General features: G+C 33.7%; 4 protein-coding genes across 19 annotated transcripts in view; 3 read left to right on the top strand and 1 right to left on the bottom strand.

The window, feature by feature from the left end:
- Nucleotides 1-14,510, bottom strand: part of LOC100878802 (uncharacterized protein C9orf85 homolog) — a 95,559-nt gene extending 81,049 nt beyond the window's left edge. For 3 of the 7 annotated variants that reach the window (XM_076542108.1, XM_076542110.1, XM_076542109.1), the window contains exons 1-3: nucleotides 14,371-14,510; nucleotides 13,745-14,216; nucleotides 11,803-11,892 (exon numbers count right to left, since the gene is read on the bottom strand). In XM_076542108.1, coding sequence (XP_076398223.1) covers nucleotides 11,803-11,892; nucleotides 13,745-14,174 — 520 coding nt within the window. In that variant the 5' untranslated portion in view covers nucleotides 14,175-14,216; nucleotides 14,371-14,510. Of the gene's footprint in view, nucleotides 1-6,236; nucleotides 6,368-9,637; nucleotides 11,893-13,744; nucleotides 14,217-14,370 lie in introns of those variants that run through there. The other 4 variants (XM_076542106.1, XM_076542107.1, XM_076542105.1 and 1 more) reach the window with 4 other exon arrangements.
- On the top strand, nucleotides 173-9,690 carry LOC143266636 (uncharacterized). 4 transcript variants are annotated; one of them, XM_076542091.1, is made up of 3 exons: nucleotides 173-8,230; nucleotides 8,342-9,513; nucleotides 9,638-9,690. In XM_076542091.1, exon 1 carries the CDS (start codon nucleotides 173-175, stop codon nucleotides 1,328-1,330), a length of 1,158 nt encoding a protein of 385 aa, XP_076398206.1. In that variant the 3' UTR covers nucleotides 1,331-8,230; nucleotides 8,342-9,513; nucleotides 9,638-9,690. The 4 variants fall into 4 exon arrangements, with proteins under 4 accessions (XP_076398206.1, XP_076398205.1, XP_076398204.1 ...); XM_076542090.1 differs by having other exon boundaries at nucleotides 9,624-9,690; XM_076542089.1 differs by having other exon boundaries at nucleotides 8,342-9,562.
- A 294-nt stretch (nucleotides 14,511-14,804) lies between the features above and the next one.
- Kpc2 (Kip1 ubiquitination-promoting complex subunit 2) lies at nucleotides 14,805-17,859 on the top strand. Of its 6 annotated transcripts, none has more exons than XM_012296723.2 (10): nucleotides 15,036-15,278; nucleotides 15,374-15,569; nucleotides 15,644-15,729; nucleotides 15,799-15,837; nucleotides 15,914-16,071; nucleotides 16,156-16,367; nucleotides 16,438-16,616; nucleotides 17,086-17,276; nucleotides 17,337-17,475; nucleotides 17,566-17,859. In XM_012296723.2, the coding sequence occupies exons 2-10, from the start codon at nucleotides 15,517-15,519 to the stop codon at nucleotides 17,706-17,708; spliced, it is 1,200 nt and encodes a 399-aa protein (XP_012152113.1). In that variant the 5' UTR covers nucleotides 15,036-15,278; nucleotides 15,374-15,516; the 3' UTR covers nucleotides 17,709-17,859. The 6 variants fall into 6 exon arrangements, with proteins under 6 accessions (XP_076398200.1, XP_012152113.1, XP_076398202.1 ...); XM_076542087.1 differs by having other exon boundaries at nucleotides 15,621-15,729; XM_076542085.1 differs by lacking the exon at nucleotides 15,036-15,278 and adding an exon at nucleotides 14,805-14,937 and having other exon boundaries at nucleotides 15,644-15,837.
- Nucleotides 17,860-18,038: 179 nt separating this feature from the next.
- LOC143263958 (coiled-coil domain-containing protein 25-like) lies at nucleotides 18,039-22,202 on the top strand. Of its 2 annotated transcripts, XR_013041580.1 has the most exons (6): nucleotides 18,039-18,228; nucleotides 18,358-18,405; nucleotides 18,480-18,571; nucleotides 18,653-19,035; nucleotides 19,103-19,400; nucleotides 21,949-22,202. XR_013041580.1 is itself a non-coding variant. In XM_076542111.1 (5 exons), the coding sequence occupies exons 1-5, from the start codon at nucleotides 18,204-18,206 to the stop codon at nucleotides 19,182-19,184; spliced, it is 630 nt and encodes a 209-aa protein (XP_076398226.1). In that variant the 5' UTR covers nucleotides 18,039-18,203; the 3' UTR covers nucleotides 19,185-22,202. The 2 variants fall into 2 exon arrangements, 1 of the variants encoding a protein (XP_076398226.1); XM_076542111.1 differs by having other exon boundaries at nucleotides 19,103-22,202.
- Nucleotides 22,203-27,918: the final 5,716 nt, after the last annotated feature.

Raw genomic sequence — 27,918 nt, 5'->3', positions numbered from 1 at the left:
GGGCAAGGACACGTTGGGATTAAAATTGAACCCTTCGTAGAGCCGGTAAGGCAATGCTTTAAATGTTTGAAATATGGGCATTTGCAAGCCACCTGTCGAGAGGTGGAAAGGAGATGTTTAAACTGCGGTGAAAGGGAGCATGGTCAATGTGAGAGAAGATGTGTAAGGCAAGATGTGTAAACTGGAGGCGGCCATAAGAAAAGTTATGGCATTCAGAAATGTTGAATTTGATACTGCCAGGGGGATCGTTGTCAGAAGCTTAGGGGACAGGGAGCCGGACAGGGTTGGAGGAATTGATGAGATGGCAGGGGATGGAGGGAGTGAATTTCCTGCGTTAATAAGAAAGGAAAGGAGAGAGATATGGGAGAATAAAGAGATCCCCATACAGGGGGAATTAGAGAGAATAAGAAGAGGACGAGAGGAGGTAGGAAGGGGTAGGGGACCTAACAGGCCAAACGCCAGCTACAGTGAGGTGGCCAGGAAGGACTTTGAGGGAAAGTCAAAAGAGGGCCGTATGATTCCTGCAGGAATGGAGGAAGGTAGGAATGAAGAGGAGGAGGGAGCAGAGGGTTGGACTCAGGTGAAGAATGGGGGAAGACCAGCCTGCTATAATTCACGGACAGACTTGGTCTTGACGAATAATAGATATATTTGTCTTGACTGTAAAGACAAAGTGGAAAGGGCGAAGGAAAAACAGGTGGACAGACATAAAACACTGGAGAGGATCCCGTTTCCACATGAGATGGCAGGTGAGGGGTCGAGCAGCCCCAAAGAACAGGGGAATTTGGAGAAATTAGCTAAGGAGCAGGAGAAGGAGAGGAGAAGGGAGATCAGACAGGAAGAGGAAAGGAAGAAGAGGATGGAAGAAAGGAAGAAGAAGGAAGAAGAAAGACTCATCGATGAATTAATTGCGTTCCTGAGAGAAAAAAACATAGAGGGAAGGGTGGCTCAGGCCATTCAAGAAGGGAGGCAAAGAGTCCAGGAAAAGGATACGATAGAGGAAGAAGAGGACTGGAAGGCTGTTGTAACTCCCCCCTTTTTGTATTACGTAGATGAAAAAACGAGCCAGAGAGTAAGACGCAAGGCATCCAGGGAACACGAAAAAGCTCTGGAAAGGAGAAGAAGAGAGGGCAACCCAGAAGGGTGGATTTTATGGGATGAGAAAGCCAGGAAGGATAGAGAGAAGGCGGAAAGAATAATGAGAGAATTCAAGGCAAGGAGAGAGGAAGGCACCCCGACAGCTGGTAACGATCCGAAAGGGGCTGGAAGATCAAATATAGGAGGGCTGGAAAAGGAGGACGAAGGGGCAAGGGTGAACAGTCAGAAATGAAGAAAAGGAGGCACGAGGGTCTAAGGACTTCGAGACAGAGATTGAGGAAAAGTGGTGAATGGATAAGGCTAATTGTGCAAAAGAAGAAGAGAATAGAAGCAGAAGGGAAAATGGAAAAGGTGGATCAAGGGAAAGTGAAAGAGGAAGGTGCAACAATGATAGTGAGACATAGGCTGCTGACAGTGAGAGTGTTGTTAGAAGTACGTAGGAAAACTGTAAAGAAAGGGTATAGGGTGACGTGCATATATAAAATAAACCAAAGACGATTAAAAGACTTAAAGTTGACTGACAAGGGACATCACCAAGGTGTCACACGCGGATTTTAATGAAATTGACATATGTTGTAGCTTTTTAAAAATCATTTGACACGTATTTTTTTATATCTGCGGACATCCATGTTGAGGGGGTGAAAATAGCCCTCAAAGTTGGGGGTTAAAAACACATTTTCTTTAATATCTCGGAAACTAGAGGGAGTAGGAAGGTAAATTTGTTTTAAATTGTGTAGTTTTTAGTCAGGAATTTAGTTAGTGTCAAAAATTTCGGGAGAAATTATTTATTTAAATAATATATTAAAAAAATGCACTTTTTTTTCAATTTTTCACCATAAATGCAGTTCGATTTTTTTGCAGCTTTGTATACTAAAAATATGGATCAAAATAGGGGATACGTGTTTTTGGAATTTTTTGTTTATTACAATTTAGCAATAATTATTACATATACAATTTTCTCCTACTTTTTACGGAGAAATAATTTGAGATTTGTTTTCGAAGAGGGTCAGCCCTTTTTATGCGATAATCTGTTACGTTTTTAACAATTAGACAATAATGGTGCTACTCTCGATTTCGCACATAATAAATGAATTATAAATTTATTATTCCTAGTTCGAGTCCGAATATAAATACATGCTCCATATGCCGATTCTGAAGCATCGCAAAATCCATGAAACTGTAATTGACTAACGTTCTTATCTATAACATGACGCTGTATGCTTATATTATTAATATTTTTTAATTCCTTATAAATACTTTGCCACAATGTATGTAGCTCCTGAGGCAGAGATTCATCCCAATCAAGTCGGAGTTCCCATAATTTCTGCAATATGATTTTCGCCTTAATTACAGTTGGACCAACAAGTCCAAGAGGATCGAATATCTGCGCTATTATCGACGTTACAGTACGTTTGGTAATTCTTTTATAATCTAGGTACTTTACATTGTATTTCAGTACATCAGTAACAGGATCCCAAAATAATCCCAACGTTTTGGGGTCCTTATCCAACAAAGGAATTGCCTCCTTGGGGGCGTTCTTATTGCCTGTTACAAGGCGAAGGTCGTTACTAGCCCATTTCCTTAATTCAAACCCTGCTGAACTCAGAGTGTTCGATAAATTAGTTTTTAATCTAATTGCGTCATCAACGCTATCCGTGCCAGTTAACAAGTCGTCCACATAAAAATCATGACGTATAACATAACTTGTAATTGGATCCTTTTCCCCTAATTCGTCGCTCAGTTGTTGTAAACAACGCGTTGCTAAAAATAGTGCAGAAGCCGTGCCATAAGTCACGGTATTCAATTCGTAATGTTTCATTGGCGTGTTGATGTCTGATCGCCATAAAATTAATTGGAATGCTCTATCACGCTCGTTAACCAAAATCTGCCTGTACATTTTTGCAATGTTTGCAGATAATACAAAACTATGTTTCCTAAACCGTACCAATATTGTAAAAAGGTCATCCTGTACTGTTGGTCCAATGTGTTGCACATCGTTAAGTGACAATGATGAGGAACTCTTCGACGAGCCATCAAAAACAACACGTAGCTTGGTTGTTGTACTGTCTTCCTTAACGACTGCGTGATGTGGTAAATAAAAATGCGATGTATTTGTGTACTTCGATGGCGATATTTCAGTCATGTGTCCAAGTGCTTCGTATTCTTCCATAAAAGCGGTATATTGTTTCTTGAGTTCTGGATTTTTTGATAGTTTCCGTTCCATGGCATAGACTCTTTTTTCTGCTCCTTTCAGAGAATCTCCTAATTCTGATACATTATTCTTAAATGGGATGCTAACTATGAAACGTCCGGTTTCATCTCGTTTTGTACTTTGAATAAAATGTTGTTCACTATAGTCCTTTGTTTTTGTGGTTGAATTAGTTGGTATAAAACAATGCTCCAGTTTCCAAAAACGTTCAAGTTGATTATCTAAATCCTGATTCTTAACTAAATTACATATTAATTTCCTCGGAGAATTGAGACATATATTCCCGGCAATAATCCATCCAAGTACAGTTTTATGGAGAACTAATTCAGTATTTTTAATGAAGATTTGCCCTACTGAGAGGAGTCGCAAAAATAATGAAGCACCTATAATTAAATCTACTGGTCCAGAACAATTATAATCTGGATCAGCCAATTCCAAACCCTTTGGTATCTGTATATCCGTTGTGTTAATATGTGTACTGGGAATATTACTGCTTATTTTGTCTAATACAACACAAGTGATGGTTGCTGAGAAGTTAGTAGTCCGGGAACCGATTTTCATTGTGGCTACATAATTTACGTGTACTGATCCTTGTTCAATACCCGTAAGAGCGAGGTTGCTTCTTGTTTTTGAAAGTCCTAAACGATTGAATAATGCGGTAGTCATAATATGCGGTTCAGATCCTGAATCCAAAAGTGCTCTGCATTCATGCCTTTGTCCACGGCAATCATAAATATATAATTTGGCTGTAGATAACATTGTAACCTTTGTCCCTTTTTGTATGACGCGAGCTGTTAATGATTGGTTTATGACCTCTGAAGGACTTGACGTGCCTTCGCTCGGTTGCGTGGAATTTTCTACCTGCTTTAAACCTTCAGTGGGAGCACCTGTAACTTGTACCTGCAACGACCCTGTGGTATTTACACTTGGGTTGTCTAAATGAATCAGAGAATTGTGCTTCCTGCCGCACTTTCGGCAAGGTCCGAAGGTACACTCTCGATTTCTGTGACCATCACCCAAACAATTAAAACATAACTGATGTTCCCTGATTTTCTGCAAACGAGCGGCCGTCGGCATACTCTTGAAAACTTCGCACGTGTAAATCGGATGTGTCCCTTTACAAATAATGCATGCCTTTTTGTTCGCGACTGTTGTGTATGTTTTCACTTGCTTTAACTTTGTGGGAATCGATGGTACATTAACTTTTTTAATTTTAACATCATTAAATTTTATTTTATCAGTCTCAGAATTTTGCAAAAATTTGATATGCCTTTCTAGAAAATTGCTGAACTCTTTGAAGGTTGGCTCTGTTGTCGAATTCGCCAATGTTCTTCCCCATTCGCGTTTCATGTAAATATTCAATTTCGATGTTAATAAATAAATGATTAGCTGGTCCCAGTATTCCGTTCTCTTTCCTAACGTTCTTAATGCAAGTAAGTGATTATTCGTGTTATCTAACAACTGACGCAATTTCGAATATGTTGATTCGCGTGTCAAAACGGGAGCTTCGAATAGTGCTTGAACATGGTGGTGAATTAAAGTGTTCGGATCTTCATAACGAGACTTTAACCCTTCCCACGCTAACAAATAATTCGCTTCTGAAACACCTAGAGCCTCTATAGTGCGAGCAGCATCTCCAGTCAATGCTGAATTCAAATAGTGAAATTTTTGAATATTACTCAGTCCCGTATGTTCGTGGATTAATGATTTAAATGTATCACGAAACTTTATCCAATTACTGACCGTGCCATCAAAAGTCGGCAATACTAATTTTGGAAGACTAACCCCTATTGGGCCTGCTTCTGAATGAAGTGCGGGCGATTCGGTAGCACTACGAGATACCGATCCCGAAGAAGGTAAAATGGATTGCCTACTGTTTATAAATCGTTTTGCTTTGGCAATTGCCTTATGGTAGCTGTCTTCGAAAGTTTTTATTTCCTCTTCTTCGCGTAACTGTTTCTCACGTTCAAAGTCTTCACGCGTTCGAACGGTTTCATCTAAATCAACTTCATCAAATGAATCTATTTCCTCTTGTATAGCTTCAAATTTATCCAATAACGGAATGGCTTTATTTAAACGTGACTGTAAGTCCTCAATATCTGACAGTGTTGTAAACGTGTCTAAATAATTGTTGAACCGCGTTAAAGCTGATTTGACTGTTGCCCTCTTTTTCTTTAGAGCTTCCATTGTATACAGTTTTATAATACAAGCCGCGGATTAGGAAAATAGGAGAAGAAAGGAAATAAATCGGAGACTCACCGAGTTTACGATGGCGAAATCAGGCTGGCCTTGCTGCTGGCTGCTGATTTCTGCTACCTGCTGTGCTGCGTTCTATCCTCGTCCAATAGGTCTACAGAGTAGGTGCTGGATATGCTGATACTTGATGTGTCTCGTCGTATCAACACAAGATTCAAATTCACTAATTTAATCAAAGTTCACAAAATGTCACAGTCCTTCAAAACAGTTCAGTTCTTGTATTATGCAAAGTCCAATTGTACACTTAAATGATTTATATTCTAGTGACTATCCTTGTTGTGTCACAATATAATAATAATGATTGTTCGATAATAATCACTGATCACGCACAGTTGATTCAAAGTTCGTTCTTTTTCGTATCCGGCTCGAAGGACCAATGTTTGTGCACCCGGAAATTTTAAGTAAATATCGAGATGCACTGTGTAAAAGTTCTTTAATTTAAAACTAAAAACTTGTAAAAATTACAACCAAGTTTCAATGAATTAACAACTATAAATTGTTCGAGAGTTCGCTCGTAAAAAATGCTGAATGACAGGAGTACGCCTGTGTACGATATTCGGTCACGAGTCCGCGCGACGTGGTTAACAACGTTCTTAAATTGTTCTGTACGATTCTTAATGATTCTGAGATATTCTGTCCTATCTTCCGAAAAACAGTCCTTTTATTAACTTTTTGGAGGGCTGTCAATGGGGGCGACTTCTGTGATTTCTTGCGTTCCTGTTCAGCAAAAGGGCGATCATCTTTTCCGCGATTCGTAAAAAAATGCACGCCTCTGGTCCCTCAGATACAGCATAAGTGGCGCGGCTAGAAAGTCCAAAACACTTCACCCTGAAGCAGAGCACCCCATGACCCATCCTGAATAAGTACAGATGGCCAAATTTATGGCCCACTAAAACCATTTAGTTTTTAAGCGATGTTTTTCCTAAGCTAATAAATTATTCCTAACTACAATAAGTCCTCGTCCTGGCTTGCACGTGTGAAGTTTACAATGTTCACAATTTACGAACTTTCTAAAATACAAGTCCAAACAATTGGGACAGCAGATTTTGTTTTTTCTTTAGTGACAGTAGTGACAGTGACAGCAGACCCTGTCTCCCCTCAAGTAAGAGAGGACTGGGGTGGGGTGATCAAGTTGGGGGAACTCAAACTCCCCCCCCCCCAACTTATATAAGTTTTAATTAACTTAATAATCTTAGTTTTTTGTGTGGTATGGGGTAGTCAGAGGAGGGGGATGAGGCCTTTTTTTTCGAGTGTTCGGGTTACTTTTACGGGGATAGGTCCCTTTCTTTGACAGGATTCTATGAGGTTATGGGGAGGTGCGTAGCACCCGTTAGTTAGTATCTCTTAGCTAGAGAGAGATACAACCGAGCCTAACACCCCCTGGGGGGCGGCCCCTTCTACGTCCCCACAGATGTAGGGCGTACCCTTCCAGGGGGCTACCGCCATAGCCGGTCCCAAGCCCGTGTTGAGAAAGGTAGAGGGGCCTAACCCAACCTGACCTTCATTTCCCAGCTGACCACCCTACGCCGGGTACGGAAGAGATGCCGGAAGGCGAGTGCTCCGCACCCGGACCAAGGAACTCCAACTTGGTGGTGGTTTCGGCCCAAAAAAAAAAAAAAAGGGGGAGTACAAGGGTAGGAAGTACTTCGAGGCAAGTTGGAACAACGTGGGGAAGGATTTCCCATGGTTCAGGAGGATAGGAGAGCTAAAGAGAAAGACGCTTTGCAACCTGAGTAGAATAAGGGCAAACCATTACAATTTAAAATGATCCCTGTTTAGAAAGTTTATGGTAGTAGATCCATACTGCGAGGTGTGCGAGAAAATAGAGGATGTCGAACATTTGCTATGGGAATGTGATAAATATGTTGTAAGGAGAAATGAGTTTGTGAGTAGAATGAACAGATGTAAAGTGATGAGAGGGTGCGATTTCTATGAGACCAAAGAGATGGGGGAGGCGAAACCCCTGAGGTTGATAGGGGCCTTTATCAAACAATGTGGCTTGAAATTGTGATATACAATATAAAAGTGAGGGGCAATAGCTCTGTAGAAATAAGGTATTTATACAAAGTTACATGTGATATATACAACTGTTTGTCGATTAGATGTTTATGTAAAGGCTGTACTAAGTTTATATTACATTGTAAGGAATATAGACTGATATGTGTGGATGTGTTGATTGGTAGATGTGATAGAGGGTGTAATAGTCATAAGGAGACAGGGGTGGGAGGTGTTGGGAGGGGGGAAGAGGAATTTGTGGCTTCGAATGCGGAGCAAATGGAAGTAGAGAGGAAACCGAGTGTGAACAGGGGGATGGCTGGATTGGAATGGTGTGTGGAGAAAATCGGTTGGCGGCGCTAGGGTATGTTGAAATGATGTGTAACGCGAGCACAGTATAAGAAAGCACAGTAGGCTCACTCTGCCCAAAAGTGGCCCAAAAGTTGTCACTCGCGCATGACCGAATCGCACAACCAGCAACATGGCGGTTGTGAATAGCTGGTAATAGCACATATGCTCGTTATTTTTGTCACCTACTTTTTTAAATAAATAAATAAATATATATATAAAATGTGAAGCAAAATGATGTTGTATAAAAGGCTATCAAAGTACAACGAGTGAAAAACGTGGAATAAAAGAAACTTTGTTTAGATTCCCGAAAGATGTAGAAAGGTTAGTTTATTATGTTACTTATCTTGTATTTATTATAGCTTTTAAAGGAAAGTGCATGAATTTATTATTTATTCATTATATTAATTAATTAATATTCATAAATATTTTTAGGTATACATTAATCAACTGAAATTAAGAAAGAAAAAGAAGACTTCAGCATCTAGATCACATGACTGATGGATCAAGGATGGATACACATTTGTCAATATTATGATTATCAGATTATATTTTTCTAACGTCGTTTATAACGTATTTATTAATTATTGTATACTAGTAGGCCAATTAGTCGTTGACTGAAGTCAACAATGATTAGGTTTAAATTTTTGAAAATCATCTATTACTCCTTTATCATTTATTAATGTAATTTAAATAAAAATATTTGCCGCCAACTCTCTGTTCTTGTTTGTTGTTGGTAAGTGTGTATGCTTGCTTGCTTTAGCAGTAATGTAGTTTTGGTGGTCTGGTAGGTAGCGAGGTGATGATGATAATAATTATTAAATAATAATATTGGATTTGGAAGAATATTATAAAAATGTGTGTGGTGGTGTAAGTATTATTATGTAGTTGTTTGTTAATATTGTTATTGTTGTTGTGGTGAAGCAGAAGAATCTACTAAAACAAAAGGTAAACAAAAGTCAGGAAGGGGATCTCACCACGTTCGCTGCAGCCAGACAACTTCTTGGCTTTATTATTATATAGAGATAATAACTGTATTCTTATACAATGATTTTGATGAAATTGTATTTTAATTAAAAATAAATTAATACATATGTACAACAAAATAAACACAAAGGTGTTAATTATTTGTAAATATACACAATAATTTATGTACCATATAATTACAATAGCTCTAACTTTCTTCCCATCAAGTAAGTTATTACTCTAAAGTCTTATTTTCTTTTAAAATATTTAGTAAAATTCTTTCTTTCTGTTTGTGTCTTTCAAATTAGAGCTCGCGCACAACCAGCAACATGGCGATCTTTTGGTCATGAGATCAAAGGTGCCGACACGGAGTGAGCCTACTGTGCTTTCTTATAATGACTACGTTTCCATCGAGGGTCCAAATCGGGTCAGAGTCGGGTTAGAGTCGGGTTAGAGTCGGGTTGGGGTCAGCGCTTGTACGGTGGAAACGCCAAAGGTTTAGTTGAACTCTACCCTACAAAATTTTAGGGTAGCGTTCAGTTGAGGTTCGGTGGAAACGACAAGAGTCGAGTTCATGTTGCCAACATAACAAATCCAAATTGCATTGTGTATCACGTGCTGTATTAATTGGTGTAGAAGAGGTTATTATTACTTTTTGTCGGTGATCTTGTAATCTGAGAAATAATTTTTGTATGTTATTTTGATATTGTAAAATTAATATTGCTCAGCTTTACATGTCACAATATGGCAGTTGATTTTGTGCAGTTGGTAATGTTCAACCCAACTCCAACCCCAACGTAACTCTGATCCGATGGAAACAGGCAAGGCAACATAACTCTAACCCGACTCTGACCCGATTTGGACCCTCGATGGAAACGTAGTCACTGTGACGCGAGCGTACTTGTTATCATCCTGAATATAGTCAGTGTAGTATGGCGACACGACCGTGAGAATATTTACAGAGCGCGTCTGTACTTTGTTATATCGATGACCATAAATTAAGAGCGAAATTTAAACTATCTGAGCGTGCAAACATGTACAATAGACAAAGCTTATATTGTTAAAGCCACTCGACGTGGGTGTTCATGCTTGGGAAAGTTTGGGAATCCAGAGAATAAACGTAGCTTCACTTTGAATGTTTGTAGGGATTAATTTATTAGGGACCGTATCGAATTCGTTGTTTTCGACTAAGTCGCGTACAGTTCTTGAAAGTTTCAAGATCTCCTACGAATATCCTGTCTTTTCATGCACTCGAAGAGGGTCGTAAATTTTCGCCTAGTACAAGGACTTTGTTTTCGCGTTCTCTGGGTCTCACGCTTTCTCTAAGCACATGTTCAATGTTACGTTCCCGCGTCTTGGCGGAGCCTCCACCACCACGCGGCTGAGGGTGGACCACAGCCAGGAGAAGGGGCCCACATCGGACGGGGGTGGACTCCTCCACCATTGGACAAGGGATGATCCTGAGGGAGGATCCAGGATCCAGCGAGGAAGGGGCATCGATCCGCATCATCCGAAGATCTCCTCCGCCAAGCGCAGAACGATCAGACTAATTTTGTATTCCTTACGCACCAGTTCGCTTTATAAACAGTACTTTGATAATTTTCTAAATAAATAGTTGGACTTAGTTTTTCTTCAATTCAAACCTGTTTCAATTATTTCTACGCACCGCGAGCAGAGCGCCTCAGCGCTCCACGGGTTAACTTACCCACATCCCAAAATCCCTAGACTGCGGACGGCAGACGCAACAGATGTGAGATATGTGTAGTGGCGGAATGAGCCGGCATGTCGGCCAAAACGCCATCTTCTCAGGAAGAAAATAAAAAACTAAAACTAAAACTAAAATAAAGAATAGAACAAACCAAACTAAACCAAAACTCTGAAAATTCCTAGATCAGTTATTTTTAGTTCTTAGGTTAAGTTGTACATACAGTTGGTAAGAGTAGTTTGTAAGGAACGCGCGCTAAATTTAACAAAATTTAGTTCCATTTTTACATAAAAAAAAATCAGTAGTACAGAAGGAATATTACAATATTTGTTATAGAATCACATTCACTCAGATCAATTTTCATTAAAAATTATGAAGTTAAATTACGTTGCTTAGAACCATCTAATAGAAGATGAAAATCCAAGGAAAAGATTTAATGCCAATTTTCGGTATGATGTATAATTTTGTATAATTAATTCTTGAAATCCACCTATCAGTAAAAAACGTGACAGCAGAATGCTACAGCAGTCGACACTTTAAATACCATTTCATTATTAGTTTTATCACTCTATGAAGTGATAAAACAATTCAAACAAACAAAAAGATAGTATGTTTCATAGCAATTTTTTTATGTCTGCTAATAAATACATCACTCTGTATTAAATTCTAATATTTGTATATATTTATTCATTTCCAACGTAAATCCTTACGTAATTAACAATGCATGTATATAAAAGAAAATAATATTATGGCATAACTCAATACTTTTTTACATAAAACAAAAAACCATGATTCCACTGTTTAAGACTTTCTGATGGATAACCAAAATACTATATTCTGTTTGATACTTTTTAAACACATATCTGCAATGTATTTCATCATTCATTGCACATAAATAGTTAAAAATGATAGTATTCCATGCTTTAATTTTTCGAACATGTAATTAATTTCATAAAATAAAAAGTAGAAAACATAATGTTGCAAAAGAAATATAGTGAAGTTAAATAATTTATGCAGACTATGGAATAAATTTGTAAGAAATTTTTTGACAAATATAAAATATTATATTTATAGTTGCTTCTTTGAATACAAATAATTTCTGCTATAGATGTCTATATTAAATTTAATTATACATCTGAATTATCATCATAATCACTGCTATTATTATCATCTTCAGTAATTGCTAATGATTTTAATTTCAGTAATAAATTTTCTCTGTAAGTACCTGTACAAGTTTCAATTTTTTCTTGTTCTTCTTCTTCGCTTGGACTTTTCGTACTCTTACCTTTTATAGAGCCATCTTTATGATTTGTAGCTAAAAAGTAAGATTATCATATTTGATCAATATCGATTTTATTATCTGTTATTATACAGGATGACCTGGATTTTAATGAACAAACCAGAGGGGTATATGCAAGTGAAAATAAGACAAAAATATTATTTGATGTTTGCTCAAATGCGCCTTATTACATAGTTATAAATAAATATTTAGAACTGATAGCAGTGAATTTTACTTTACTGAATATTGAAAGATCAAAGTGTTTAGCACATTACTTCAAAATGTTGTCCTTGGATGCAAATACAAGTTTGACATTGATTTTTTATAGAGCTTATTACAAAGTAAATCTCTTTACAATTTTGTTGCATTTTAGCAATGGAGATATTAATTCATTGCTTTAATTCTTCATACAAAGTAACTTCTGCACTGTAAGCTCTATTTTTTACAGTTCCCTATAAATAAAAATCAAGAGAAGTTAAATCGAGGGATTTTGAACACCATAAAACTGGCCCTCCTCTACCAATCTACCTGTCATCATAATTTTCATTTAACCAATTTCTAGCTGGTCTTGCATAATGTGATGGACAACCATCAAACTGTATCAAACTGTTTTGTCGAAGCATTAGCGGCCTGTCTCCCATCAAAATTGGTAAATCATTAAATAAGAATCTTTGAAAAAGCAGCCCATTCAATCTCTCTCAGGCAGAAAGAAAGAGCCAATAAGCTGTTCAATAAGCATACTCATCTAAATATTACATTGAAAATTGTGTTGAAAATTTCTTTGTCACATAAAATATGGATTATTGTGGGCCCATACATGATTGATATGAAAATTGAATATGCCCTGTCTTGTAAAAGTTGCTTCATCTGTCCATAATATCCTTAATGGGACAAATTCATCCATATGTTTTACATTTACATACCAGTCACAAAATTCAACTTGTTTCCAGTATAATCAGATGGTTGTAAATCATAAACAGGTGTACAATGATATGCTCGTTGAATATTTTGCATGGGAGTATTATCAAACAAATTTAGGATCTTTCCATTCATCATTGCTGTCCTATCGTTAATTGAACATCATGATATTCATTCCTATATCTAAATAAACCCAAAATTCTAGAATTGCCAATGTGTATTAACAAATACAAAGGGATGAAATACTCTTCTTCCAGGAAATCTACATTCATACTCTCTTATACCAGCTAAAAAGTTTCTGTCATAAAATTTATACATGAAATAAATATTAGTGTATTTCTCATTTGAAAACACTCTAGGCATTTTCCTTCTGTATTATATTTTTGATCTAATTGGTCATTAACACTAACAACATGATATGAATAAACAAATAATATGAACATGTTCGACTTTACAATGTTCATTAAACTAAAATCGGCTGTTATTAATTTTAACTTTATTTTTTTATAACTGTGTACTAAAGCATTTCTAAGCAAACTTCAAATAACACTTTTTTGCATATTTTCACTTGTAGAATATATTTCCCAAGTTTGTCCAATAAAATCCAGTATACACTACATATACAGAGTAACCCAATTAAAGTGTGTAATGTCCAGGTTGTAAGCTCTTCATACCAAAAGAAATAAAAAAATCCTTTGTCATTTTGTAAATTGCAATTTCATTTCCAAGCTATAAGCTATTAAAAATTAGGTATTCCTGATATGTGGATATAGGAAAATGCATATACAAACATGTACACACATACACATGAAATAATAAATTTTCAATTGTTTATACCTAAAAAATGAAGTTACAAATTGTACAATAGTAACAAACTTTTTGATTTCTTTTGGTATAGAGAACTTATAATCTAGAGGTTACATGCTTTAACCGCAATACCCTTTATAATACTAAATGGAATGAACATTACCTTGCTGATTCATATAACGTATAAATGTTCTGCGTTTTCGTTCAGATAATCCTTTGAGAATATTTTGTAACTCTGCATCCAACTTAAGGGTTTCTTTACTTGATTTTCCCTCAACAATATTACCTTTTTCACCACATTTTGGGCAAACTTCTAATTGATTAGCACAAGGTAAACATATTTTATGATAAGCATTACTTATTGTTTTCTGTTCACATTTTATGCATTTTGATAAGGTTTTTAATGGCTTATATTTCTTATATTTAATTTTCCATTCAATTATTTTTTTACATCTTTCACACACATTTAAAACTTCAATTTTATTAATAAGCTTTGTCTTGTTTGATTTATCATACAGATTATTTTTAAAAGCGCTTTTGTTTTGATACTTTTGTGGCCTTGATCGGCTGGAATTTCCTTTCTGGGTACTCATATTTGTACTTAACTTGCACTTTAGATATTTATTACTTAAAATCTAAAATGTTTAACGTTTTGTATAAATGTAAAATTTATATTAATACAATGTAACCAATGACATTTAAAATATAATTTTAGTAAAATTAAATTTACAAACACATGGTTACTGTTTAAACATATTATCCAACATTATTTTCATAAATTATATTTACATTTCGCTGCACGTGGTTTACGACACATCATACCGCAACCACAGTATAAGAAAGCATTCTTATACTGTGCCGCAACATAGACTACGTTTCCATCGAGGGTCCAAATCGGGTCAGAGTCGGGTTAGAGTTATGTTGCCTTGCCTGTTTCCATCGGATCAGAGTTACGTTGGGGTTGGAGTTGGGTTGAACATTACCAACTGCACAAAATCAACTGCCATATTGTGACATGTAAAGCTGAGCAATATTAATTTTACAATATCAAAATAACATACAAAAATTATTTCTCAGATTACAAGATCACCGACAAAAAGTAATAATAACCTCTTCTACACCAATTAATACAGCACGTGATACACAATGCAATTTGGATTTGTTATGTTGGCAACATGAACTCGACTCTTGTCGTTTCCACCGAACCTCAACTGAACGCTACCCTAAAATTTTGTAGGGTAGAGTTCAACTAAACCTTTGGCGTTTCCACCGTACAAGCGCTGACCCCAACCCGACTCTAACCCGACTCTGACCTGATTTGGACTCTCGATGGAAACGTAGTCTATGAAAAATACAGTACTATTACTATGGTCGATTCGCTAAAACTGCAATATTTCCCAGTTTTCGTTCGTTTTGCGCATGTCGACTTTAATTGGTTCAAACATTCTTTGTAACACGCATGTGTATTGTGATGTTTGTAATTCCGAGCGTATATACTTCGTGATCATTTATTTTATATACCTTTTAAATTATCAATTTTTCTTGTATATACATTTTTATCCACTATGTATATGACTAACTGAGTCGAAAGCGTATTATACTGTATAAGCTAAAACATAGTACATATATAATACGTGAATTGGGTACTATTGGTACTGATTAGTATGTACTATGTTTTATTTCAAAATATATTGTTGGTTTGTATTTAACCTTATCTATTTATTAAGAAAATTGAAGTTCTAAAATATATGCAATTCAAATAGTCTTTCCAAGAAAATTTTTTGTATTATAGGCAAGAATTTACATATAACATTTATCTTGTAAAATTACCAATGTGACATTTCAACACTCAACTGAAAATTTTAACAAGGATAACTAAAAAATAAGTTTTAATACTTAAATATTAAAATATATAGTTTTAAAAATTACTGCAGCATGCTTTTGGCAACATCAACATCGCCAAAAAATTTCTCAGTTAATGTTATAAGGTATACTTAAATATTACAAATTTTACACTGAATTTTTTTAACTGTTAATAGATGATTATTATTTATTTATGCAGTCTTGAAGGAAATATTACAGATGTTACTGTAAATGCAGATTTTACTATAGAGAAAATCAAAATAATTGTAATAAAACATTTCTATGGTAATGATATAGCAAAAACATCATCTCAATTCCGTTTAATTCATTCATCTAAGTTTAAACAACTTGTAGATACTAATAGTGTAAATGATGAAGAAATTAATGAACACGGTAAAATTTTAATTATACATTTTATATTTCATTTACATATAGATAAAAGTAATAAAAGGAATTTTATTTGTTACAGATGAATTGATGTTGATGAGAATTCGTCCAGTAAGGAAAGAAAATTTATCTGAAGATACTTTAAAAGGTCCAAGTGAAGAAGCAATAATGCAAGCCACAAATGATTTACCTATATGTAATCCACATCAACATATTTCATCTGCTTATTGCTCCGTAGATGTAAATATATATAATATGTATATATATTTTTTTCTTATTGAATTTATTGATATAACAAAAATTTATATTATACATATATTATAGTTTCAGAATGAAATCCGGAAAATTTTGATAACTCTTGTAAAAGCATCAGCAAAAATTTTAATGTATAGTTCAAACATAGAAAAATTCTATGAAATTTTGAAAGACAAATTAGAAGCAAAATGTAAACCTACTATTGATCCAAATACTGTAAAAGTTCTTATGGAAATGGGTTACTCTCATAAAAGAGTCATAAAAGCTCTCTGTTTACGAAAGTACATAATATTTTTCACTAATAATAATTTAGGTACACAATTTTGTATAAAATTCTTTATTTTATTTTAGATCAAATATATCAGAAGCATTAGAATGGTTGATAGAACATCAAGATGATTCAGACAATGATGATGATTTACATTTTTTAATTGAAAAAGACAATGATAAAGTTGTTGCAGGATCTAGTTTATCTAACAGTACAAGAAGAAGGTCATTAAAAGAGATGTGCATTGAATTATTTAAAGCAGGTAATTGCTTGGAAATTATAAGGACTCCAAACACATTCATAGTATAATCAATAATTTTTTGGTAACACAAAAAATATACTTAACTATTGATAGGTTTAATATAGAATTATCCTAGGAATCATTATTTAATTTTTTTAATACTATGAATAACATTATTATTTAACTTCACAAATTTCTTATTTTCAAAAAGACACTGTTATGAAAATAAAATTGTCTACTAGATTATAAATATATAAAATATAGTTAGATTTTTTAAATATATTGTTTTCAATACAACAATATAGCATTAAACAAAAACAATTGAATTCCTATTGAAAACAGTTGATTACTATTGTCATCTTAGTATTAATTCAATATATTGCTATACCGTGATTTATGATCTTTCTTTCTTTTTTTTTAAGTTAATATATATAGTATATAAATTTGAAAAATGTTGTATTTATACTTATATAAAATACTAATTATACAGAAAATCCAAGTATGAAGAAACAAGAAAATTTGGTCAACATAGTAGATCTTTTACTTGAATCTTTCCATTTCTATAAAAAGATGGATTTCAAACCTAATTCTAAAGCAATGCAATCACTTCTAGAGATGGGATTTGAAGAAAAAGGTATCATTAATGCACTAAAAATTACTGGAAACAATCAAATTAATGCTGTAAGTACTTTGATTTTAATTCAATAGAATTTTTAATTTAGGATAATAAATTGTTTTCAGTGTGAATGGTTACTTGGGGAACGAAGACATAGTTTACAAGATTTAAATGAGGGATTTGACACAGAGAGTCCAATTTTTAAAGCAATTATGAACAATTCACATATTCAACTGAGTCTTACTAGTCCCAAAATGCTACTTGGTAAAATTAATTTATTTTGCTTATAATTTTGGTAAATTATACAAAATTTTATATGAGAAATGTGGTACTTAATTTACACTTGATTTTTAGTGTATTTATCTATATTAGAAACACCAGTTTCTATAAATATGTGGTTAAGTGACCCAGAAGTCTCGCCTATACTTAATCAAATCATTAAAACATATCATGCTGAAAAACATGCCATTCATATAAATCAATATATGACTAATTAATATTATTATCAAAAACCACGAAATTAATATTTTATTAAAAAATAAGAACTTTTAGAAATATTTGAGATAATATAGTTTCTGATTAATTATACTAATAAAATTATTATAAACTTATTATAATGTGTCCAATAAATTTGATACATTGAAATTATCCATGTATATAATAAATTCTATTTATACTATATAAAATATGTGTTTTATTATTCCATATTTTTGTTAATAATCATGTATTACCAACAATTTTATAATATAATATTGGTATATCATTACATATTCAATTTTTATGTATACGTATACAGGTGTATGTGATTGTATATAGTCTTTTCCCTTTCATTCATTCAAAAATCTAGATATTGTTTATTACCTTAAACCGGAAATATACAGTAATTAGTTCAGAAAAGCAATTTGTCTGTTAGAAGATTTATCGTAGGTCGGCATACATGTTTAACGGGTATTATTGCATCAAATATCGAAGTTAAATCGTGTTTTCTAAGAATGGTTTATTATTTTACAAGTGAAGGTATTCTTACTTATTATTTTTTTTAATGCAATTTTTTAATACAATATTAAATTGTATTAGTTAAACTATAATATCTAAAATTGTAACAATGAATAAGGTTAGAATAATGTCTATAATTTTAAATTATAGTTGTACAACCACCAGTTACATTATTTATGGGAATTGATAAATTTGAAAGTGAGTAATAATATAAAAATGTATTACAATGTTTAAATAATACATAATTCATTTTGAAATATATAATTTTTTAGATGAAGATCTTATAAGATGGGGTTGGCCGGAAGATGTTTGGTTTCATGTGGATAAATACTCATCAGCACATGTATATTTGCGCCTGAATTTTGTAAATACTTTTTATTATTGTAATAACAATAATACATATTATTACATAGATATTAGTACTTATATATAGGTGTATTTTCAGGGGCAAACAATAGATGACATACCCAGTGCAGTTTTAGAGGATGCTGCACAATTGGTAAAAGCAAATAGTATTGAAGGAAATAAAATGAACGATATTGATGTAGTATACACAATGTGGTCTAACTTAAAAAAAACTCAGGGTATGGATGTAGGTCAAGTTGGTTTTCACAAAGACAAAGAAGTTCGTAAAATTCATGTTGCAAAACGCATAAACACTATTGTTAATCGATTAAATAAAACAAAAAAAGTAGAACAAGTCAATTTTAGAGCAGAAAGAGAAAAGCGAGATCGAATTGAACGTGAAGATAAAAAGAAACTTTTGAGAGAGCAAAAAGAAAAAGAAAAAGCAGAAGAGAAACGGTTAAAAGAAGAAGCAGAAATGAGGCAAGTGAACATTAATGTATTTAGTTCTTAAATTTGCTAAAAGTAATATTATTCTGTTCTATTTCAGAAGTTACAATTCCTTGTTTGATACATGTAATATGACATCAAACACAGAAAACACTGGATATGACTCGGATGATTTTATGTGATGAAATTACTTGTATTTATAATTTATGTCTAATTTACCAAATTTTGAGAGGTGAAATAATAGAAAAATATTTCTGAAACAAAGAAGTTTTACAATTTGAAGGTTTATAATTTTTCATCATTTAAGAAAACAATTTATTGAGCTTTATAGAAAAAAAATTATGAACTTTAAAATGTTTCAATTGTGTCATATATCAGTATTAATAGCAGTGAAATATGTAAGTACATTACTACATTATCAAGAGTATTAAATGAATGTCTTAAGATAAATTGGAAACATTACAGAGTTCTTTGAGTAACGATGAAGGGTTTATACTAAAAAAAATTATTTCTTATACAAAATTTGATGACAGAGAAAGCAAATTTATGGTACTGTCTTTTCAAATCTTTTTTTTTTCTAACGAAATTGCACGTTTTTAAAATAATGTTTAGTGTTTAAATTATTCTATTAGATTGAAAGTCATGCTTTATATAAATTTGAATCCTGTGAAATACATTTTAAGAAACATACTTTCTCACAATTTTGGCAATTTTGCCCAAATTGAAATCGGCAGGAAATGTTTCTAAGTTGTTATACATGCTTAAAAAGATATTAGAGAGAAAGATGCGAAGTGAGCATACTTCTTAAGAAGGAAGTGAATTTATTATAAGAATTCTTTGTAACATTATTTCACAATATGTAGTTCTTAAACAGTTCGATTTTTAAATAGGGTTTAGTTCTAATGTGTTGTGATATTTTTTATTGATAATTTCTAACTTTTTGAAGAGGAAATTTAAAAATCTATATACAGATCCACACAAAGGTAAGCACTTAAAAGTCTCGTTAGTTATGTCAAAAATAGTCCATATGCAGTTTGAATGATATCAACAGAATATGTTGTAAAGAATATTTTTATATCAAAATAGATTTTCTCTTCAGGAATTGAAGAATAATAATATTCATTTAAATTTTAAATAACAGCATTTAACTGATAATTCAACTAATAGCGTTTAAATTTTTACATTAAGAAATAAATTTCATATTTAGTTTTAATTTTGGTAGTCAGAGGTTACTTTGAGGTCATATTATTAATTTATGTCTGAATGTATTTTAATGTTAGTTGCAATATTCAAAAGGACACTTATATGTATATGTATAAAGAACATCAATTGTCTTGAAAATTTTGAAAAAATAATCTTGGAAAAAATATTTGCGACGTATTCTTTGTGTTATACTATTCAAATTGCATGTATGTAATATATTTTGTGTATTGTCATAATTAAAAGAGATATTTAAGTAGCTAACTTTATGTGAAGCACCCTCTGTAGTACCTGAGCGGTGAGATTTCACTAAATGAATACATATAAATGAATATAATTGCAACGACTGGTGTACATAGTAAACTGAGCGAGCAAATTTAAATGTTTGTTAACCCTTTCGCTTCGGCTGTCCAGTCCGCCAAAGTACTGTAACTGAACGGAAGTGAGCGCCGCGAATACGTGCAGTACGCGTTGTTGCTGTATATACGTTTTCCTGAGTCTTAAATGACTATTTTGCTGAATAACGCAATCTTTGCTACAGTATAATGAGTATAATTTAGATCTTTGATATGAAAACGTTTATAACGTACAATTATAACTTTTATAACTTACAAAGCTACAGTATTTTACAATATTTACTATATTTACAATATTTTAATTATGAATTAATTATGATGCGCAAATAAGTTAATATATTAATGCGTAATGATTAATAGTATAAGCACGTATGATTAATTTTGTTACACGACACTCGTACCCACAAGTCATATTGAGCGCGCCGCTTATAAGCGGCGCGGCGCTCGAAGCAAAAGGGTTAACGAGCGCCGACGACTATTTTTATTGTGCTCGTTAACGCTTACTTATTTACAAAGTATAGAATTTACATTTTACAATATACATATCTAAGCTCTGTGTCCCGGACCCGTGTGTTATTTTTAAGACTACATATATTCCACAACAGCTAACAGTATTGTACTTCACATTGTAATATCAATACTGCTGTGTTTTACACTGTTTGTGCTTTTAAGATGTAAGCTTGGTAGGAATGTATTCAGAGCATCAGTAGTTTGATTAGAATACTTTCCTGCTGGATAAAGTTTATATTAGAAAATCTTAAATAGTATTAAATATAGTAGTTGAATGTTATAATATGAAGAGTAATAGTATTAAATGTAACATACTAAGTCAAGTCTCAAGACTATATGTTATCTAAGTTACTTAAAATAGTATTTTCATTGATCCAAGTAGATACATATATTATATATATGTAGAATATGCAAAAAGTAATCTAAAAACTAAAGATTCTGCTTACAAAAATAAATTAAAAACTCTTTTACTACTTTGCAATTTGCAGCTTTGTTTTTGAGCAATTGAAAATTACAATGTGGACTTTCAGCATGCTTCGCAACAACCGACAGCTAAGCATGTAATCTATATCATGTTGTCCTGGGTCAATAATTCCTATGTACATCTTTGTTTACAAACCATAAAGAATGGCTGAGATTAATGCCTGCATAATGTTTTGATAGGATTAGATATATATCCTTGTTTCTGTATGAACCTCTTTGTTTAAATACTGGAGCCATAAACATGGATTGATTAGCTGTCAGTTCTTCAAGCAATCATAATTTTCAATATCAATTTTCAATTGATATTGCAATTTTTAATTGCTTACATACTACAAAACAGTAAAGGAGTTATCGATTTGGTTTTGTGAGCAGTTTTTAATTACTGAATTATATCTAGTTTTGGAACACTCTATGCGTGGATATAAATGGAAGAAGGCGCTCTTTTAGAAGGAAGAAAGTGAGAAATGGATTGAACAGGGAAAATTTCGAAGAAGGAGAAAGAAGATGTGAAAAGACCTAAGGCTTTGGGCACATCTGAATAAATCTATGGGTAGGAATATAATCGATGGTGAAGAAAGATTATTTATTAGTAGGAACCTTGTAACTGTCGGTGGGGAATTAGTTATTACTGTAAAAAACTATTAACATTTATTTTATGCGAGTCATTCATGTGTTGCCATTAAACAGTAGATTATGTACAAATGTGTATAATTTATTTCTGTAAAATTGTTTTGGATTAAGCCTAAAAGTTGTTCTGAATTAAGTCTGAGGATGACAATGTAATTACACAAATTTAGACACGAACACGAGTTTATTTTATGTACAAAGGAAACGCGCGACACACACAAACGAAACTGCTATATACAAGTAATTGATCTTATCACTAATTTTATACAAATATAATACAACTCCTCGTCAAAAATACCTACTTTAATATTGTCTCTACCGTGAACGCGCGGCAAGTCTAAACGTTTTATCGCAAGGTTTTTCAGGACGTCCTGTTTAGGACGTCTAGTTCAGGACGTCCTGATTACAGTATTCTCTCCGTAAATGTTAAAATTTTATCCCCACTACTGGGGGGATCCCCCTCGAAATCAGTCAAGAATGAAACACGATCAGTCGCCGAAACGACGAGAATCAAATAGCGGTGAGACACATACTAATGCAAGCAAAGGAAAAGATTTCAACTTTCTTATTTCTTACTATTTTTTCATGAAACTCTTACTATCGTATTTGTCTAGTTTTCCTGATTAAAATGACACCAAACATAATAAAATTACGTTAACAATTGCGTGTGTAACGAGTGATTAAAGTTTTTAACATAAAAGAGGAAGGCGAATGGAAAAGAAAGAGAGGAAGAAGGTTGAAGCGGGGCGAAATGAGCCAGTCTATGGCCAAAACGCCATCTTCGTCAGAAGAAAATAAAAAACCTAAACCTAAGATTGAAGCGTTCGGCAAACATGAAAGACTCGTGCGTTTTCTGTCTTTTAAATTCAAAAATCAAAATTCTTTATTTTTGGTTTTTCTTCAATGGAACTTTTACCATCGTATTTGTCTCGTTTTTCTGATTAAAATGACACCAGACACGATATGATTATGATCGTAATTACTCATGTAACAAGCTATAAAAGTTTCGGGCTTTCACACTTACGGCAAATTTTACATTTACGGCAGAGATACGAATTCCTCCTAACGGCTCCTCCTATACAAGTAATTATGATTTTAATTATATTTTGTTTGGTATCATTTTAATCAGAAAAGCGAGACGAATACGATAATCAAAGTTTCATTCACGAAAAACCAAAAATAAAAAATTTTGATTTTTGAATTTAAAAGATAGATCACGCACGAGTCTTTTATGTTTGCCGAACCTCAGTCCCTCTTTGTCTTTTGTGTTGCTGTCTTTTTCTATGTTCGACTCACTACAAAGAATGTACACTAGGGTGGCCCTTAGCTATACAGGGTGTTACCTGTAACGCTACTCACAATTTTTCTCCCACTTGCAGCCACCTGACGAAAAAATGTTTAGGACAATATTTGCAGGGTGTGAAGTGCACAATAGATATTAGTAAAGCAAATTTTTAAAACAGTTTGTTCTCTTGGCAAAGTCAAGGTCACCTTGGGTTTTTTAAATAAGAACATACATTTTTTTTTATTCATAGCTTTAGAGGACATCGAGACGAATTCAAAACATATATTACATGATATTTTTATTTACATATTACTCGATTTACAGAAGTGGAAATGTTAAGTACTTAGCTTTTGACTTTGGTAGTGTAACCATTATTTGGTTCCAAAGAGATTACTGAATGTAAACACGCGACTAGAATGTAAGAAAAATACACTTTAATTATATGTTCAAAATGTATGTCGTCTTCCATTACGTAATATTTCGGTCTTTTACTTCACATTTCCACTTCTGTAAATCGAGAAATATGTTAGTAAAAATATCATGTAATATATGTTTTGAATTCGTCTCGATGTCCTCTAAAGCTATGAATAAAAAAAAATGTATGTTCTGTTACGAGCCGGAGTGGTCACAGCCGCGTGGCTGGGGGCTGTATTTTGGTCAAGGTAATGTTACTAGGCTAACTCAGGTTTGTTACTTAATCTGAGCACCAAAGGAAAATAGACGCGGGGATGAGCCGACGTATGGCTAACGCCGGGTGCCCCAGGAGGTTGGTTATCGTGAACTAGCCGACGTATGGCTAACGCCGGAGGTCACAGGATTGGTCAAGACGCGGGGATGTACCGACGTATGGTTAACGCCGGGTGCCCCAGGAAAATGATATGTGAACTAGCCGACGTATGGCTAACGCCGGGTATCACAGGAAATGTTAGTAGTTGTGCTCGTAACAAAGATATGCCAGTATACCTCGAGCGGCTAAGATATACCGACTGGTGGGTTTGTTAGGACTTTGGTTATAAATTGACAAAGGCAAAAATTAAGTTTAAAAATAAAAGTTGAAAATATATTCTTTTCCCAAAACCGGAATTACAAATGATTATGTGTATTTGTCGGTTAAGGTGATTTTTTACAAGAAATGTTCTTGACTTGATTTTACTTGAGTTTAAAATGTTTCGACTCCGACAAAGCGAGAATCTAATCCTGCCTAGTTTTAACGAAAAACAAGCGAAACAGGGGCCCGAAAGTACTTTAAAAAAAATGCCTAACAGTAAACTATACGTACTGTATGGTTATCAATATTGCTCGAAGGGGACTCTAACCCGATCTTGCTCAAAAGTGACTTAGTTTTAATTCAGCGTGAAAGACTCTAACTAAACTGTGACAGAGGTTCCTCGTTAGTCCACGTTCGAGAATTAACTGGGTCCACGGACAGAGGTTCCGTATTAGACGACGTTTAATAATCTACTGGGTCCGAGGCGTCTTCTCCACAACCCTTTTTATACTCAAAAATGGGTAGAAAACGAGTAGTGGTGGAGACGGTGGGAATTAATCAACGCGACGTTTTCGTCTAACGAATTTTCATTGCGTTGGTCCGAAGACGTTAGATGTTCTCGAGCGAAGCCTAATAAGGAAACCCTGGTAACTGGGAAAGCTAGGCAAGACTAAACTCTCGCTTCGTGGTGGTCTTCGACTATTCTAGAATATTCATCTCCAAGGAATAAAAATCATCAGCGTACGTAACAGTTCCTATTTAAAAAACCCAAGGTGACCTTGACTTTGCCAAGAGAACAAACTGTTTTAAAAATTTGCTTTACTAATATCTATTGTGCACTTCATACCCTGCTAATATTGTCCTAAACATTTTTTCGTAAGGTGGCTGCAAGTGGGAGAAAAATCGTGAGTAGCGTTACAAGTAACACCCTGTAGAGCTCGATTTTTTTTTTCGATTTTTTCATCGTCTCACCGCCTAAAATTGTGACACTTGATGAAAAAATGATAATGTCAAAGTTTCAGCATGATTGGATAACAGGAACCCGTGCCGCAATCGAGTTGAAGTTGTGGAATTTGCACGATTTCAAATTATCATCGAATATGTTAGTGGTATTTTATTTTATAAGTATCAGTGAACATTTTATAATGAAAATATAATTTTTTACACGTGCAATACTAGCATTTACATACAATTACAACACATACATATTTACATACAATACATTTACACATAAACGTAACTTTTAAGTTATCGGAGAATGCGACGGTTGGGCAATTGGGCAACTGGTGCTGTATATAATTTGTACAAAACTTGATAAATTTTTTAATAATCTCGACTATATTAACACTTATAAACAATTTTTTTTTAAATACTTATAAGCAAAATATTCTTTAATGGAATTTCAGTTGTCTCATAAATTAGCCTATTATTAAATTGTACGTAGCGTTTAATATATGTTCTGTGTTAATGTAGATTTGCTTACATCAGGAAAAAGGCTTTTATAATTCTCAATTATTTGTAAAATGTATTATTTTTCTTCTTCATTTCTGGTTATTGTATTCAGTAATAAGTTTGATACCACGTTCAGCGGTATCGTTTACCACTTTTAAATTTTTTGCAATTTCCAAACCTTGTAGATATTAAATATCATTTTCGCACAAGGAAGGGTCTTTGTCTAAGAAATCAGTAGATATATTGAACCTGTTAAACCAGTTTTTAAATTCAGTAGAAATGAAGCTATCGATATTCATGTTTGCATAATTTTGTACGTTTTCCGGAAGTATTACAAGTTTCTTTACTGAACGTTCCGTATTATAATTTTTTAGAGCCTTAATCATTTTCCTTTTTGTGTTCAATGGTATTATTTCATCTAAAAAGGATAATGCCACGTTCTCAGATACAAAGTACCATAAATGGGTAGAAAATTTGCGTATTCCTATTCTAGCAATATTATTATCAACTATAGAATACAAATATAGATTTTGTAGAAATTTTAGATCTTGTAATGGTGCTTTTATGGGAATTGGTTTATTCATCCAGGCTTGAATGTATAAATTAGCTAAAAAAATGTATATCACTTATCCCTATGATATTGTTATTATCCAATAAAAATTCTTGCCGGAATAAATACATTTTTAATACGTAAATTGCTTTAGCCATCCATCTAGCATGATGAAACGCTCCAGGAACATGAAAAGTATTTCCTCGTGGAAGAAATCCGCCAAGAAAAATTATCGTCAACTTCAAAAGTTCTTTGTAATTATCTCTCGGCTGCTTTTGTCGTAAATGGTACAAGCAAAAATTTATTTTTTCTTCTACATCCTGGAGCTTTCCATAAACATAAGAATCTTGTATACATGTTTTAAAATTTGATAAATTAATCTTAGGCCAAGTTTTTTGAAATTTTTTAAAAAGCGGTACTTCTTACCTGATCCCTTGATCAGGTAAAGCTCGGTAATATTCACCACTGCCGGGAATCTTTTTGTATATCTACCATGCAGAGCACCTACTATGTATACATTTTTCTAATACCGAAGTATTTATTTCATTTTACATAAGATCTCTGTTAGGATTAACTTCGGGAAAATAAACTGCAGTGCTGAGGTGAACGGAAAATACTTTAATTATATGCAAAAGTCTTTACAAAAATGCGCGGTGCTTCGTTGACGAAGATATAACCGTAACTGGTAGACAAAGCATCGTGATGCGTGTTCGGACGCGCATAGCGCAGTTCATTTGTTTTGTCCGTTACTTCCAACAATCTCTAATGGCTAACTGAATAGGAGTTTAGTTTTCGTATTCGAGATGACCTCTTCAGCAACTACAGAATGAGATTCATACTAACATTAGCGGTAAGATTCATTAATCTTTAGTATATTTTTTAAAATATACCAACACTAAAATTATATATGTAAAAAATGATATTTTCATTATAAAATATTCACTGATACTTATAAAATAAAAGACTACTAACATATTCGACGATAACCTGAAATCGTGCAAATTTCAAAAATTCAACTCGATTGCGGCACGGTTCCTGTTATCCAATCATGCTGAAACTTTGACATTATCATTTTTTCATCAAGTGTCACAATTTTAGGGGGTGAGACCAAAAAAAAATCGGAAGTCGAAAAATAAGGGCCACCCTAATGTACACTGCTGGCCAGAATTAACGCACCACTTCTTTTAACCGTTTCTATCTTTACGTTCTGCTGGAGGTAGGACTTTGAAATTTTGAAGATAGTTGGGCGCATGGGTTATCTCAATGCTCCAGGAGTGCCATTTCTTCCTGCCACCCCCTTGCGGTATCGGCCACCCTTTGAATGCTAGGGGGTCGAAAAACCGAAAAAAAAAGGCTCTAAATTCGACAGAAAAAAAGAAAAAATCCGAAATTTTTTTACAGAATGAGGTTTTTTAGGTTGCGTCCTTTCCGAAAATGCCCGGCTCAACCGCCTGCGACACCCCCA

The sequence above is a fragment of the Megachile rotundata genome, chromosome 2 (assembly GCF_050947335.1).
Source record: "Megachile rotundata isolate GNS110a chromosome 2, iyMegRotu1, whole genome shotgun sequence".
Taxonomy (NCBI): Eukaryota; Metazoa; Arthropoda; class Insecta; order Hymenoptera; family Megachilidae; genus Megachile; species Megachile rotundata.
The sequence above is the reverse complement of the archived record's forward strand: the minus strand, read 5'-3'. Positions and strand labels throughout refer to the sequence as shown.